This window comes from Ursus maritimus, unplaced genomic scaffold (genome assembly GCF_017311325.1).
Source record: "Ursus maritimus isolate PB19 unplaced genomic scaffold, ASM1731132v1 scaffold_22, whole genome shotgun sequence".
Taxonomy (NCBI): Eukaryota; Metazoa; Chordata; class Mammalia; order Carnivora; family Ursidae; genus Ursus; species Ursus maritimus.
The window spans coordinates 25,143,482-25,160,223 of NW_024424675.1; the positions used below are offsets into that span (position 1 = coordinate 25,143,482).

Sequence of the window (16,742 nt, forward strand, 5' to 3'; positions counted from 1 at the left end):
GGTTTATTTCAAGAATCCAAAAAAGAATTGGGTATTTACACCCAAAAAACAAAAACACTAATTTAAAAAGATATATGAACCCCGATGTTTATTGCAACATTATTTACAGTAGGCAACATATGGGAGCAACCTAAATGTCTATCCATAGACGAATGGATAAAGAAGATGTTTATAAATACACAATGATATGTTACTCAGCCATGACAAAGAATGAGATCTTGCCATTTTTGACAACATGGATAGAACTAGGGAGTATCATGTTAAGTGAAATAAGTCTGGCAGAAAAACAAATACCATATGATTTCACCATATGTGGAATCTAAAAACAAAACAAATAAAAAAGCAAAAACAGTCTCATAAATACAGAAAACTGGTGGTTGCCAGAGGGGAGGGGTTGGGGGGATGGATAAAACAGGTGAAGGGAATTAAAAGGTACAAACTCCCAGTTATGAAATAAGTCACAGAGATGAAAAGTACAGCATAGGGATTTAATAATATTATAATAACTTTGTGTGGTGACAGATGGTGACTACACTTACCATGGTAAACACTGAGTAGTGTATAGAGTTGTCGAATCACTATGTTGTATACCTGAAACCAATATAACAGTGTATGTCAACTATACTTCAATTAAAAAAAAAAAGAATCCAAAGAAAACCAGGGTGGCATTAAAATTAATCTGAATTAATTTAAAGAGATAATTAAGATAGGCAGAAGCTAAATTATGCAAGGACTACTAGATGAGGTCTGTATTTTATTCTATGGATAGTTGGAAGCCATTAGAGGATATTAAGCAAGGGAAGGTTAGCTGGCTCGTGTTTAAGAAGCTGATGTTGACTACTATACATAGAATGGATCAGAGAGGATTAAATGTGAAAATGGAAGACCAGGTAGTAGGCTGATAGTATTCAAACACTGATGATTTTCATATATCAATTTAGTTTTGTTTTTATACAGAATATAAAGATTTCCCTCATCAGTCTTCCATATGAAGGATTTTATAAGCCAAAGTGAAGATGCTTTCTGATCTCAAGCCCCTAGCTCACATATGCAGTATTGAAAAACAATGGTGTACTTCTCCTGCATGTACCTTAGGACAAGTGGCATCACATATTAAAAAGAGATAAGAGGGACACCTGGGTGACTCAGTCGGTTAAGCAGCCTACTCTTGATTTCAGCTCAGGTTATGATCTCACGGTTGTGAGATTGAACCCCACATCAGGCTCCATGCTCAGTAAGGAGTCTGCTTGAGGATTCTCCCCCTCTGCCCCTCCCCCAACTTGCTCGCACACTCTTTCTCTCTTAAAATAAATAAACACATCTTAAAAAAAATTAAATTAAATTAAATTAAAATAAAAACATTCATGTTACTCTCCAAAACTTATTCTGCAAAAAAAATTTACTCATTGGTTTTATGGAAAACACAAAGAACTAGAACTTGGTCCTTGCCCTCAAGGATATTACATTGGGGAGTAGGTATAATACATATTCACAATTTTTTTAAAAAACAAGGCAAAAGAATGAAGTTGGACTCCTATCTCACACCATATGGAAAATTAACTCAAAATAGATCGTAGACCTAAATGTAAAAGCTAAACTATAAAACTCTTAGGAAAAAAAAACATAAGAGCAAATCTTCATGACCTTGTGTTAGATAAAAACCTTCTTAGATACAACACCAAAAGCACAGAAAACAAAAGAAAAAATAAATTGGACTACATAAAAATTTAAACTTTTGTGTTGCAAAAAATACCATCAGGAAAGTAAAAAGATACAGAATGGGAGAAAATATTTGCAAATCAGAAATCAGATAAGGGGCTCGTACCCAGAATATATAAAGAACTCTACAACTCAATAATAAACAAACACCCAATTAAAAACGGGTAAAGGATTTGAATAGAAATTTCTCCAAAGAAGATCTACAAATGGCCAATAAGCTAATGAAAAGATGATCAACATCAGTAGTCATTAGGGAACTACCAACACGCGTACATACACATACATACACAGGCACATGCAATGAAATTCCACCTCACACTCCACTGGATGGCTATAATCAGGCAGACGTACAAAACAAAGTGCTAGCAAGGATCCATCATACATTAGTGATGGAAATATAAATGGTACAGCTGTTCTGGAAAAGAGTCTGGCTGTTCCTCAGAATGAAAACATAGAATTACCATATGACCCATTAATTCCATTCCTAAGTCAAAATTAAAACATATGTCCACAAAAAGTCTTTATGAATGTTCATCACTGCACTATTCACAATAGCATATAAAAGGTGAAAACAACCTAAATGTTCATCAACTGATGAATGGATAAATAAAATGTGGGGTATCGAGAAACTGGATTGTTATTCAGCAATAAACAGGAATGAACTACTGATAAGAGCTACAATATGGATGACCCTGGAAAACATGCTACGTGAAAGCAGTCAGTCACAAGAGGCTAAATGTTGTATGATTATGGTTCCATTTCTGTGAGGTATTCAGCCACTCACTCCCATGGCCAATTCTTGGACTTTATTACTGGAATTGTTTTAATTCTGAAATTTCTGATTTATGCCATTCTGTGTTCTTACCATTCTCTTCTTTCAGCTCTCATTAATTACTTCTAGTACAACTGTCATTCTACCCCATCGAGACCTCCAGGCTTTTTATCTCCTCTCTTTATAGTATGTCAACCGTCTCCTCTCTATACTTCTATCTAGCTCAGACTATATGGTCCATCACTTCAATTGTTCTCTTACCAATATTAACTTCCTTGCTCAAACGTCTTTCTATCCCGTCCATCTAGAAAGACTCCAACCCTGTAATTGTTCATGTATTTCATGCCTGCATCCGTTATTGGGTACTATTGAAGAAAATCATGCAAGGGGCCGATGAGTACTACCAAGTACGATTATCCACCACTATTGTGCTCAATTCATCTTGCTTCCTCTAGGACTGCTATTTATTTATTTATTTATTTATTTATTTATTTATTTATTTATTTATAACTGTATTAATTTCCTAGGGCTATCATAACAACAACAACTACCAAAAAAACCACCACAAACTGGGTGGTTTAAAACAATGGAAATGTGTTGTTTCATAGTTCTAGAGGCTAGAAGTCCAAAATCAAGGTGTTGGCAGGACCATGCTCTATTCGAAGGCTCCAGGAAAGCCTTTTCTTGTTTTTTCCTAGCTCTGGCAGTTTCCAGCAATTCTTGTTGTTTCTTAGTTTACAACTGCATAACTCCAATCTGTTCGTCTGTCATTTCATGGTCTTTTCCCTACCTGTCTCTGTGTCTCTTCTTTTCTAAGGACTCCAGTCAGGTTGCATTGAGACCCAGCCTCATGACTTCACCTTAACTTGATTACATCTGCAAAGACCATTTTGCCAAATACAGTCATATTCACAGGTATGAGGGTTAAGGCTTAAACATATCTTTTTGAGGGACACAATTAAACAAATATCAGGAGCCTTTTCTACATTCCTCAAACCTTGACTCTGACCCCTTCCTACTGTCTCTGAACAGATGGCCTCAACTCCTACTTCACACAGAAAATAGAAATTAGAAGCCATCAGAATGAAACTTGACTTCCCACCACTCAACCAACAAACCTGCTTTTATCATATGTATGTATCCTTTCTTCTTATTTCTTGAAAGAATTGCTGCTTTTCCTATTTAAAATTAATCTCTTAAGAGTTCTTCAGGGCACCTGGGTAGCTCGGTCAGTTAAGTGTCTGCCTTCAGCTCAGGTCATGATCCCAGGGTCCTGGGATGGAGCCCCGCATCCGGCTCCCCAGTGATCAGGGAGCCTGTTTCTGCCTCTGCCTGCCACTCCCCCCTGCTAGTGCTCTCTCTCTCTCTGTCAAATAAATAAATAAAATCTTAAAAAAAAAAAAAAAAAAGAGTTCTCCAAACCTGACATGTCCAAATCTGACCTCATTATCTTCCTCTCAAAATGTTTCCTTCTTCTGAATTCTCTTTCATTGTTGTTCTTGAATGGCACACCTTCCACCCAGTTGCCCAAGCAAACAAAACAAAACAAAACCCCACAGGATTCACCCTTGACTTTGCTTCTCCCTTACTCTGTCCATCCCAACACTCCCCAAGTCCTGCATGAAGCCCATACTTAATATTTGCATTTAGGCATCCACATCAAATTCAGCTGATTCAATTCAGTTCACAGCTACCTGTAATACTATCTCTTTCCCATCTGAAGTTGTGAAATCCCATTGTTTTACATGCTGGACTTGTATGGTTGGTTCCATTGCATTCTGATGGACAACTTGAATTTTCCCCTTTATTTCATCTCCTTTGATTCAGCCGATTATATTACCATCCTAGCATCTTTTGGGGTCTTTATTTTCTCTTTCATTCATGTGTGGAACTTGAGAACCTGGTCATTGCAAGGTAAGAGAAGTTAGGTAAAGTACTAAGCACAGTACCTGGCACACAATAAGCCCTTGATAAACATTTACAATTGTGATTGCTATTATTATCCCAACCCTCAGCACAGCATCTGGGCCATAGTAAGCCCTCAATAAATATTTATTGATTAATGAATGAATGAATGGATCAAAGGTTGATGGAATGAATAAATATCCCCTCTCCGAAATCCCAGGCCTGTTAAATTTGATATTATTATCCCTCTTTCACAGACAGAGAAACCGAGGCTCAGAGAGTTTCAGCTGGAAAGTGGTGGAACCGGAACTGGAACCCAGATCTGCCTGACTCCCAAGCATATGTGACTCACCCTTCCTTGCTCTGCTTCCTTACATGTGTGCACAGATCAAAAGAACTAGTTGTGAAGTCTGAGAGGTTTTCCAAGGTCGTGTGTCCAAACACTGGAAAAACGATTCTCCCGCCTATGGGCCTGGGACATAGGAATGTGGGAGGGGCTAAGAGATGACATCAGGGCACTAGGAGCCTCACCTCTTTCCACCCCAATGGGCCTCTCATCTTCCCTGCCCTAACCTATATGCTTAGCTATTTCTTCCCAAAAACGAACAGATTATGCATCCCCAAGGCGAAACTTTTAGGAACAGGAAGGCAAGGCCTAGGAAGCTAATTTGACTACACGCCAGGACCAGAGTCAGTGGCATTGGGGGAGAGAAATAGCAAGAATGGTTCAAAGAATGCTAAGACCCACAGGAGGCCTGCGTTACCTCTCTGGATGTCAGCTTCCTCATCTATAAAAATGAGAGGGGGGGTAATAGTCCTTTGCCCTACCTGCTTCACAGAACTGTTGGAGACACAATAATGATACAGCTAATATTTATTGAGTGCCACCGCTGTGCTGGCCATTGTGTTGAGTGTCTTTCATATCCGCACAGTTAGCCCTATGAAATAAGCATATTGTCTACCCCTTCCCCCTCCTTATTCCCCTCCCCACCAACCCCGACAAATGAGGAAACCAAGGTTCATGGAATTAAGTTACTTGCCCAAGGCCTCTAACTCTAAGTGACAGATCTGAAATTTGAAACTGGGCTGCCTTTTGAGCCCTTCAGAGCTGCAAGCGTGTTTGTGAACCTCAGCAGAGAGCCAGTTTGTGAACTGAGAATGATACACGCCTCGTGCCCTCTTGCACACAAGTGTTCCATACAAGTCCGAAGCTTGTTTCGATTGGACCCGAGGTGATGCCCAGTAGAGATCGTTGTCCAAGGAGGCAGGTGATCAGATGGTTAGGATAGAAGGGCTGTTTCCCACACTGATTTGATTGGATTCCCATAGTCTGGGGAGGAAAGGGGGGAGGGCCCGCAGTCTGAGTGGCTCTTTTGTGAAAGCAAGTTCTAGGGCAGGTTGAGGTGGGAGAGGAAGCTCTTAGGTACCAAGCCAGACCACAACAGTCAATGCAGTGCCCGGGCCTGCAGCAGGAAGAGCACGGGGGCTGAGATGACAGGAAGCCCTCTGACAGGGCTCAGGCAGGGTGCCGCTCCAGGCTGTCAGACTTTCCAAGAAAGGAGGGACACACAGCCCAGAAAATCAGTGCGTGTAGGAGCCAGCCCCACCTGTGACCTCTTCATCCTCTGCCTCTCTCTCTACCCTCGGTTTCCATCCCCCTGCTTCTACCCAGCTCTCCCTGTGTCCACAGTCCCCTGGTTGGCTTCCCCAGCACCGCCTCCAGGCTCGCTCTCCCCTCTCACACCAGAACTCTGTCTGCTGTGGCAGCTCCTTTGTTTACTGCCAGAGCTCGCAGGCCTGCCACCGGCCAAACACAACGAAGCCTGGCCAGGGAAGGCTAGGCTCCAGGTGCAGACTGGCCCCTCAGGGACAGGTAATGGCCTCCAAGCCAGGGAGGCAGCTCAAAGGTAGGCTGCCCCCTGTGCTAGGCTCTTGTTTCAGGTCCTGACAACCCAGGTTTCAGGCCTAGAGGGAAGGGACACAAGATCTGCCCATAGCTGGGCAGGAATCCCTACTGTTGAAACAGCTTTGGCTAGGAGCCCTGGGAATCAAAGACCCAGCTGGAGAGAGGTGGGGAAAATGTTGAGGCCCCCTGGGTGGGAAGCAGAGACCTAGACTCCCTTCCCCTGGTCCTCCTGCTCTTCAGCCAGGCAGAGTCTGGTCCTGAGCCCTTAGAACAAAGACTCGCGTGCCCAAATTTCCCTACCAGAGGGTTCTGTTCCCCTCCCAAGTGTTCATGCCTCATGCCCCCCCTAAGGATTCTAGTGGATAAAGGGAAGTGGGCATTTACTCTGGGCCAAGCCCCAAGCAGGAAACATTGTCAGGATGTATCTGGCATTGGTCTAAGTGGGAAGGTTACTTATTTAATAAATAGTTATGTATTTGTATAACAGATAATGTAAAGGAGAGGGACTCCAGCTCTGTTTCTGGAGCTGGGGTGATGGGTAGGAAGTGATGGATGAGCAGGGAGGACTGGTAACGGTGCCAAGCTGGAGGGTAGCAGGGCCACAGATAAGATCATTCAAGGAACAGTGGTCAGTGGCAAAAAGAAGATGCCCCAACAGGGGAGGAGGAGATCCCTGGAAGCCCAGTATCCCCACTGAAAGGTAGCCGGCCCTCTAAATGGTGGGCAGCTGATTCTGTGAGTATGTGTGGGGGTGGGGCGCAAATAGGTGAATGAAGTGGGGTTGATTTTAGAGAAAATGAAATTCCCAATTTTCCTCCCATGTAGGGATCCATTCTGGAGGCAACAAGCTTGACTAAGGAATGTCAAGCCTCTTGCCAGGCCCCAGAGGAACAGACGGAGCTCCAGACCAATGGGCCTTTGGAAGGAACGGGAAGGGGGTTAGAGGTTGCATTGGCCCTACTCAGCCTGTACTCTCCCGTTTTGCTTCAGGCAACCCACCTCCCTTCCCTGGGTCAGTCATTCTTTGAGGGGTCACTGGGTCCCCTGGAGTAAACAAGAAATTTGCCACAGTTTAGTAACAGTTTTGCTTTTTATCTCATCAATGTACATTTTCATCTACCAGTCTAACAGCCTCACACTCCTCAACCCGGCCCAAGCCCTCACCCCCTCCTGCCCACCCCTGCCCAATCAGCATGTCATCTGCCCCAGGGGCAGGAAGTCACCAGGCACAATGGTGATTCAAGGAGAGGGCAGCACCTGTGGGCTCTCCCAAGAGGAGCCCTCCCTGGAGTGTCCGGAAACCAAAAAGGCCCAGGTAAGGAGAGGTTGAGGGCTGAGTCTCATTGGAAAGCAAGGTCTCCTGGGTCTCAGTCCCATTCAGAGTCTGTCTCCCTGGGTCTGTCCCTGCCAGTCAGAGGAGCAGAAGGGCAGAAATCCTCAGACAAGGGGACTTGTGGATAGAAAGGAACCTTGAACCCAGTCCCACTCAGAGAGTAAGAGCAAGGCTGTTGGAACCCCCTTTCATGCAGGCTGTGTAGATGCCCCTGGCTGCTGCTTCCCAACCTCTCTGATTCCGGGAGTGCAGGGACGGGCTGTTGTGACCAGCATCCTGGGATGTGCCACCCAGGAAGACAGAGGGCCAGTGCTGCTACCTGCAGCCACAAGACTCCACGACCATGTCCTCATACTGCTTATAGACCACGTTGTTGGCGGAGTCAATGAAGAGGATGCTGATGGGACTCAGTCGTGTGGGCACACAGCAGGTCGGCGGTGTGGACTCAGGGTCCATGGAGTTCATCAGGGTCTGGATGACTGCATGGTTCGTGGGCTCCAGGTGGGAGCGTAAGGGGAACTCACACAGCCCCTCGCAGTGGAAGGCCTCGTACTCAAGGGGTGCGATGATCCAGTCATCCCAGCCCATGTCCTTGAAGTTGACATGCAGCGCCTTCCGACTGCAGCGGGCCTTGGGGTTCTTGCTGGGCCGTTTGCCCTGGCGCGTGGCCAGTGGGGCCCGCCTTTTTCGCCGCTGGCTGAACAGGTACTCATACACAGTCTTATCATCTTGACCTGAGCGGGCCTTAATCTCATTAAAGAACAGGTCCCGTTTCTTGGTGCGGCCAAATACCAGAAACAGGGCCTTCTCGTGGACCTGCCTGGCAGTCCGGTCAAAGCCCAGGCCACGGAGGTCCACGGCCCGGCCCCGTTCCCAGGCCTCCAGCTCCAGGCACAGCTGGGCCGAGTTCTTAAAGTTTCGGAAGAGCTTCCAGATGTCGAACACCTCCCAGCCAGATCCGTCCAGGCCTGGCACGGAGCGCACATCCAGCAAGGCTGCCGGCTGCCGGCCGCTGGGGCAGCCGGACAGCTTCAGCTGGGCAGCCCGCCCGATGCCGGGGGCCACTGGCTTGGCCGTGTCCGAGGGCTTCTTCCGCAAGATCCGCAGCTCGGCCCCTAGCAGCCCATCCTTCTCCAGGGCACTAATGTCAAACACGTACCTCTGCTTTCTGACCACAGGACCTCGGTCATCTAGAGAGAACACCCAGAAGTCATTCCCTGCAACCTCACCAAGACAGCCAGCCACCTCGAGGCCTCAGGGGAGGGCCACAGCTCTCTCCCCTCAGGAGACAGCTTTCTTTAACCTCTCCCCTACTCTGACAGAGGCCAAGACCCAAACCACTGAGAGCCTTTTTCAAAATAAGGGAGCTTCCTAAACAGCAGACCAAGTAGGGCTGTTTATCCAAAGATGGGGCTGTGGTGATTTGAACAATTCCGGGTGTTTGTGTCAATGACAATGCATATCAGAGACGCATCAGCCTTCTAACTGCCTCTTGCTATCCCTCCCCATCTATTCTCTTATACGGTCTCTCATTGGAGAGATAGGTGGGGTGGGTATTATGATTAGCCCTATTTTTTCCACAGGAGGAACTGAGGCTCAGAGGAGTTAGGTGACTTGCCCCAGATCGCCCAGCTAGAAAAAAAAGCAGAGTTGGAACTCTAGTCTAGAACTTTTTATACCCAATCCTGAGCTGCTCCCACTATACCTTAAGGAAGATCTTGATGTTTTCATTCTACAGATGAGGCACAGAGAGGGCAAGCGTCTTGTGCAAGTTCACACAGATAGTTAATGATAAAGCTACAATCCAATTTCCCTGGCTTCCTAGTGTAATGATTTCGTTGTGTACATGTCTTACCCCACTGGGTGTGTCAGCGTGTGTGTGAGTGACTGTATGTGTGTGCATGTGTGCACGTGTGATTGGGCTTATATGTGAATACGAAAGGTAAAGTATAGTGAGTGACATGTGTGTGCATGATTGTGCTTGTGTGAATATCTGAAGGATATGTATATGTGTGTGTAAGATTATTCTGTGTGTACATGTAAGAAGGTGTGTGTTCACCTTTGTACATGTGTGTGTGATTCAGCATGTATGTATAAATATAAGGCTGTGTGTGTGTGAGAAACTCTGTAGTATGTCCAAATCAGCATGCCCTCCTTCCTAAATACCAATTTGCCATTGGGAAGCATTCATACGCTGCTCTAGAAGTGACTAATTAGGCCTTTAAACTCCCCATCTCCCCCTCTGCAAGCTCCCTTAGAGCTGGGGGGCACAAGGACTTATTTTATGAGCCCCCAAGGGGTCACAGCTTTCCCTGGCTGGGCAGGCAGCCAGGCCACCTCCCCCACCCCAGCCAGACCTGCTGCCTCCTGCTTCCTCCCACCCTGTCAATCCCCCACAGGCCAGCTCTAATGAGGAACCTCTCCCCATCTCTGACCCCTCCCCCACCCTGCCAGCCAAAGTCCTAAGACTCAGAACCAGAGCATAAGAGCTACAACCGACCCTGGCAATGAGTAATCCATCTCCCTCTTCACACTTACAGAGAAACTGAGGCCCCGAGAGGGGAAGGGACTTGCTGAGATCACACAGCAAGTGGAGAGGAAGAAGCCAAAACAGTAACGCTAGGTGAGCATAGGGGGAGGTGAGGGGAATGGATACCCTCCCAGGTTGATGATAAAAATGATTTGTGTTTGGGACAGGACATAAAGTTCATATTTGAAGGACTCTCAGAAATCACCCAGTCCAATCCCCATAGAGTTGTGCAGATGGGGAAACCGAGACCCCAAGGGGAAAAGGCACTCTCTCAAGGTCATATTGTGAGTTAGACCCTAAGTCTGCCACCCCCCACTCTGCCCCCCCACACCATATATTAGAACGTCATTCCATGACTCCAAGATGCCCCATTTACTGTCTTCATCCATCCTGCCTCCTCTGCCCCCTTGCCTGAAGGCAAATTTGCAGAACCACAGGTATCTAGAGATTAATTTCTCTCTCTGCCATCTGAGAAAACCTACAAACCTCTGGAGCCTGGAAAGTCTGGCCAACCCACCTCAGAACAGAGCATGGCCTGGTAAGAGTCTCAAAGTGTGGTCCCCAACTCTGCCACCAACTGGCAAGTCTTGTCTCCTCTCCAGGCTTCAGTAACCCCCTCTGCACCTTGCAGGAATTGGCTCTGATACGCCAGCAGCCAGGGACCTGGTATGTGGGAGGTAAGTCCCAGATACCACCCCAGGCCGATGCACACACTATCTCCCACCAGTGCAGTGTCCGGGCTCTGAAAGGCCCCTCCACACATGCAGATGCCCCTCCCTCTCAGCCGTGCCCCTGCCACCCCACCCCCTCACCTTGCCCTTTGTCAATAAAGCTGGTGATGGTGTTGGCCAGGCCAGCCTCCAACTTCACGCTGCTGTTGCCTCCCTTTCTGTCAGCATCGGACAGCGTCCTGTACAGCGAGAGCATGTACTCGTGGGGTGTGATGGGGGGCGGGCGGAACGGCTCCTTGGGCTCTTGAGGGGGCCCAGTCTCCCTGGCCTTCTTCAGCAGGAAGGGGCTGGGGACAGATCCTGCCTTTGGAGGTGCCTTGCCCCCAGGAAGCTGTCCTTTTGGGGTCACCGTCCGTGTTGCCGCCTGCCTTGTCTGGGGAGGGTGTCCTGGCTTGGGTTCAGGGCCACCCGATCTGGGGGGCAGCTTTTTGGGTTCATCCTTCTTGGGCTGTGTCAGGCCTCCTGTCTGCCCGGTGCCCCCCTTTGCCCTGGCATTGGCGGGCCCCCCACCATAGCTGTGACCCCCTGGCCTAAAGACGCTCCGGGCCAGAGGGGGCCTCTCCTTGGCTTCTGCTTTGGCCAATCCTGGCCTGGCCCCCTGGGGTCTCTGGCCCAAGTCAGGGGCACCCAACACAGTGCAGATGAATTCCAGGTCCAGCCAAGCCAGGTGCCAAAGCAAGAAAGTGAGGAGTTTGGGGAGTCTCATCCTCTGGCCAGCCGCTGAATGACACCAGAGAGAAGGGCGACAGCTGCGAAGGTGCCTCTGGTTTGGCAGGAAAAACCATGAACGGAGTGGACCCTCAAAAGCAGCGGCAGCAGCGGGAGCAGCAGAAGGAAAGGCTTTCTCCTCAGTCTGAGACTCTTTAAGTCTGCCGGGTGTGTGTTTGTATCCAGTCCCATAGTGGAAATGCTCTCGTATCCAGACGTGCACCGTCTCCAGTCAGCCGCTGAAAATAACTCGTTCTTGAAAGGAGAAAGCCGACCGCCCCCTTTCTCCTGCACAACTGACTGAGGGCTTGAAGGAGGCTTGTATAAGGCTGAGGGATTTTTCCAAGAAGGAAGAATGGCGTAATGCTGCCTGTGTGCTCCAGTTTTTTTTTTTTTTTAAGTTTTGAATCCTTTCCAGTGAAAATACTTCACACACACACACACACACACACACACACACACACGCCTGCAGGTGCTCAGAAAAATCTTTTACAAACCTGAACTCAGGAATTGGAAACGGAATTCCAACCCAAACCAATTTAATTACTCTCTGATGTCATGCTGTCTAAACTCATTTAAGTGCTATATATTTATGTGAAAAAAATCACCGCTGCCCTTTCGAGGCCATGGCTCACAGGGGCTCTTGGCACAGAGCCCCGCAGCAGGACTCTAGGCTTAGGGGGCCTCTCAGTCCGCGGCGCAGACTCAGGGGTCTTCACCTCAACCTCCAGGGGCAGCCCACCCCACCTTCCTGAGGAGAGATACTGAGGAATGAGCTCAAGATCTTAAGCCCCAGAAACATGGGGAGTGTGGGTTTTCAGTTAAGTCCTTGGGGTGTTTTAAAGCAGTTTCAACCCCTGCGTCTAGTCTGGGGCCTGATTTGTTGTTGGGGGGCAGCACAAATGGCAGCATTTACCCACAGTTGCTTTTATTTTAATAAACTCGTGGTGACCCAGAGACAGAAAAATATCTGTACCCACTACACTCCAACCCCCAAGTGCCACTGACAGAGCTCAGATGATCTCTTCAGGCTTCAGGGGGCACTGCCACCCCCGAGCCCACTCCTTCCATGGAGGCAGGTCCAGGGTGTACCTCGCTACCACCCCAGCAAAGACAGAGTCCCGAGTTTTGTTGGGAAGGACTGGCTGAGTCCGGAGGTGGCAGCCTGGGGCAGCAGCGACCCCTGCAGGAGGCTGGAAAAAGGATTTTCCCCCTTCATGTTTTTCTGGTAGCTCTGGAAAAGTCTGAATTTCAGCCGGACTCATGGGGGAAAGCTGTTCCCTTCACCTTAAATATCAACTCCCACAACTGGAGGAAGCCTTCCTCATCCTGAGAGCTTCAGCTGAGAATTCACCGCCTCTGGGAAGACTTCCCTGATCCCCAGACAGAACTAACTACCCCTTCTTGTACCTGTCGCCGTAACACTTGTCACGCTGTAAGAAGCAGTGTAGGAGTCATCAGGAAAGCTTCCCTCTTAATCTGAGATCCTTTGAGTCTACTTAATGGAGATCTGTTCACACTCTAAGGTCACCAGATTAGTTTCCCAGCATGACCTGGCACAGAGTAGAAGCTCAGCAAGTGTTTGATGAATGAAAGATGAAACCAGGTTGGGGTGTCCAGGTGCCTGACCAGGCTTTTCATGGTGATGCTCCCGGATCCTTGCTAATCTTCAGAGCACAGCAGCATAACTTGGCCCTTTCAAGCTTCCTGTGGTGCTCCTGGGCCAGAGTACCCCGTAGAGCCCTACCTCCCCATCTCAAAGGACCAAGACACCATCAGACACTCTTTGGGGGTGCTTTAAGAAAGAGCTGAATTCATTACTATCCCTTCTAGTTGCCCAGATTCACAATACCTGCCTTCCCTTTGACTGTCCACACTGAAGCAGTCATCTCTGACATTCCTGCCTCCTCTCTGTCCCCCACTGCCTCACTATCTTGGTCCTTACCACCGTCCTACTATAATTACCTGGCAACTGGCTTCTAGGCGTCCAAGATTTCTCTGTTCCAATGCTCCCCCTCTCTAAAACCTACCTATTGAAAAATGCCAGCTCATGGGCCCTCTCCTGCAGGAAGCCTTCCCTCATCCACCAGAAAATACGCACTCCTGAATTGCCATCACACATCTGTGCTCCTTCCTGCTTTGGCGGCTCAGAGCTTCCCCAGTTCTGCCTCTGCCTTTTGTTTTGAACACAGTTCATTTCTTCTACTCTGTGTATGTGCTTTTTTTCATATTTTTAAGATCATAACTGAATTCCTAACAACTGTAATCATTTATTTAAATTTCTGTCTCCCCCATTAGATGATGACTAGACTGCACCATATTCGTCTTTCACTTATTTCCAGTGCTGGGCACGGGGTCCAGCACATAGCAGATTCTCAGTGTGTGTGATATGGATGAATCAATCTCTAAGTGGCCCTTATATACAAAAGCCATCATTTGCTACTTCAAGGTGAAGTTACTTATGGACCTTTCATGACTTCCCCGCTGGGTTCTGAACTCCTTAAAGGGAGGGATTCTGTCTTGCCACTTATCAGGCACTTTGTAAGCTTGATTAAGGGAATAAATGAAGGGATGAATGAATCAAACAACGAAGATGTCCCTGCACATGGTTCAATAAGGAGTAAGGGCCCCTGGAGACAAACAGACTGGTTTGGAATCCTGGTTCTGCTAGATGCTTTAGGGCATTGTGTGATTTTTTGGAAGCTTCTAAACCTCTCTGAGACTCTGTACTTACCTCATAGGGTGTTTGTGGGGATTCAATTAAATGAATTATAAAAGGTATTAGCCTAGCACCTGACAAATATTCATAATAGGTACTATTTATTAAGCAGGTAGTCAAATAAACTAGACTCCAGCGTTTGTAGTCCACAGTACTTTTTACCTTATTTATCTTCACAATAATCCCATGATGAAGGTGCTCCTGGTATCCACATTTTGCAGATGAAGAAATAGAAGTTCAGAAAGATTAAATGACTTTTTAAGCTGAGTTCCTGCTTTGACACCTTTCATGCCAAAGACTCCTAACCTGGCCTGTAGAAACACGAGTAGAAGTAAAAGGGTGGTGGGGGTGATTCTGGTATTCTTGGCTTTCAGCCAAGGTCTCATCCAACAGCCTGGGACTTCAGGGACATGGAGAAGTCTCAGAGCAGGGACTATTTTTGGGGATCAGGGAACTCCAGAAATGGGATGAGAGTAGGGAACGGGGACTCTGAGCTTGCTGAGAAGGCCCTCTCCAGGGAGGAGCCCAGGGGACCGACCTGGCTCTCACTATAAAGGTGACTAATCACTTCAGTCCCCTCTGGTAATTGCAACCAGATGCTGCTGCTGGCAGCGCTTCAGTCCCAACATGTTTAATTACTGGGACGCAGAGTCCCTTGGTCCCCCATGTCCCCCTACCTCCCCCACTCCTGTCAGCAATATTAATGTCAAACTCGAGGTAGAGGATGGGAGCCTTGGGAAGCCACCGGCATGGAAATAATCTTTACAGTTCCTTCTGCCATGTAGAGCCTTTAGCTTTTATGTTTCCCCATTCATTATCTCATTGGCAGTCCACAAAACATCTTCTTAAAGTTGGTGGGCCAGAGTATTCTTATCCCCATTTCGCAGATGAGCAAACAGTGAACTGAGTAATAATAATACTAATTCTTTGCTTTTTTTCAGGCACTTATCAGTGTTCACAGTGGTTTCACATCCATGATGCTATCTGAACCTCCTGGGATCTCTCAGATCCGGTCCGGCACAGCACAGAGGCTAACAGCCAGAGCCTCCAGCCTCAGCTTGCGTCCTGCCTGTGCCTCTAACCAATCTTGTACCTGTGGACATTCATTCATTTATGTGCTTAATTACTCAGCAACTATATATTGGGTGCCTACCATGTGATAGGTCCCACACCTGAGCACTGGATATCTAGCAATGGGCAAGACAACCAAGTCTGTGCTTGCATTCTGGTGGAAGAGACAAACAAGCAAACAGGTGCATAATTTCAGAGAATTCCAAATGCTGTGCAGAAAAATTAAATAGGGTCAAAAGAATGTTTGTTTTAGATAGGAATGTCTCTTTGAGGGGGTGAAGTTTGAGCAGAGATCTGGATGTAGTGAGGGAATGAGCCATGCAAAGGTCTGGAGGATGATCATTTCAGGTGGAAGGAACAGCAAATGCAAAGGCCCTGAGGCAGGAATGTGCTCCGCACAGCTACAAACCAAGAGAAGCTGGTATGGCTGAAGCAGAGTGAGCAAGGGGGAGAGTGATAGGAGTTGAGGTCAGACCATGCCAGGACCACTTCAAGTAAGGCCTTGCAAGCCAGAGAAAGGACATCGTGTTTTATCTTTAGTGTAGTGGGAAACCCAGCGGAGTTTGAAGAAGGAAAGTCTGATTTGTGACATGATTAAGAGCCGGGCTCCCTACCTGTAATTCCTGGCTCCCCAGTTCACCAGCTGTGTCACCTTAGGCTAATTTAATCTCTCTGTGCCTCAGTTTCTTCCTATATAAATTGAGAATAATAATAATATACCTACCTCATGTAATTGTTATCAATTGTTGTAAGTTCCTAGAACAGTGTCTCACGCATAGTAAGCAGTACATAAATATTACCTATCATTTATATATTTTTTGAAGATTTTATTTATTTAAGATAGAATGAGAGAGAGGGAGCACACGCAGGACAGAGGAAGAGGGAGCCCGATGCAGGACTCGATCCCAGGACACTGAGATCATGATCTGAGCCAAAGGCAGATGCTTAACTGACTGAGCCACCCAGGTGCCCCTAGCATCTATATTTTTTAAAAAATCACTTCCAAGGGCACCTGGCTAGCTCAGTTAGTACAGCATATAACTCTTGATCTCGGGGTTGTGAATTCAAGTCCCACATTGGGCATAGTGATTACTTAAAAAAAAATCACTTCTCTGAATCTGTTTGTTTACCTATAAAATTAGGATAAAAATATCTACTTCTGATCGTTGGAGTTAAGATGGAGGAGGAGTAGGGGACCTCTTTTTCAGCCAGTCCCCTGAGTCGAGCTGGATAGGTACCAGACCAGCCTGAACATCCACGGAATCAGCCTGAGACGCAGGAAGACGCATCTGGATCTCTACAAATGAACATCTCCAGCGCTGAGTATTGAGGTACGAAGCGGGGAGCC

General features: G+C 47.1%; 1 protein-coding gene across 1 annotated transcript; it reads right to left on the reverse strand.

Moving 5' to 3' along the window:
* Positions 1–7,944: 7,944 nt before the first annotated feature.
* GDF5 (growth differentiation factor 5) lies at positions 7,945–11,941 on the reverse strand. The gene is made up of 2 exons (XM_040638235.1): positions 10,978–11,941; positions 7,945–8,825 (listed from the first exon to the last, which is right to left on the reverse strand). Exons 1-2 carry the CDS (start codon positions 11,600–11,602, stop codon positions 7,951–7,953), a joined length of 1,500 nt encoding a protein of 499 aa, XP_040494169.1. The 5' UTR covers positions 11,603–11,941; the 3' UTR covers positions 7,945–7,950.
* Positions 11,942–16,742: the final 4,801 nt, after the last annotated feature.

Bases quoted from the DNA above. Each gene is read 5' to 3' on its own strand.
- GDF5 (XM_040638235.1), bottom strand. From the start codon at position 11,602: ATGAGACTCCCCAAACTCCTCACTTTCTTGCTTTGGCACCTGGCTTGG. The intron at 8,826-10,977 runs GTGAGGGGGTGG...TGTTCTCTCTAG, and splicing joins CTTTATTGACAAAGGGCAAG to ATGACCGAGGTCCTGTGGTC.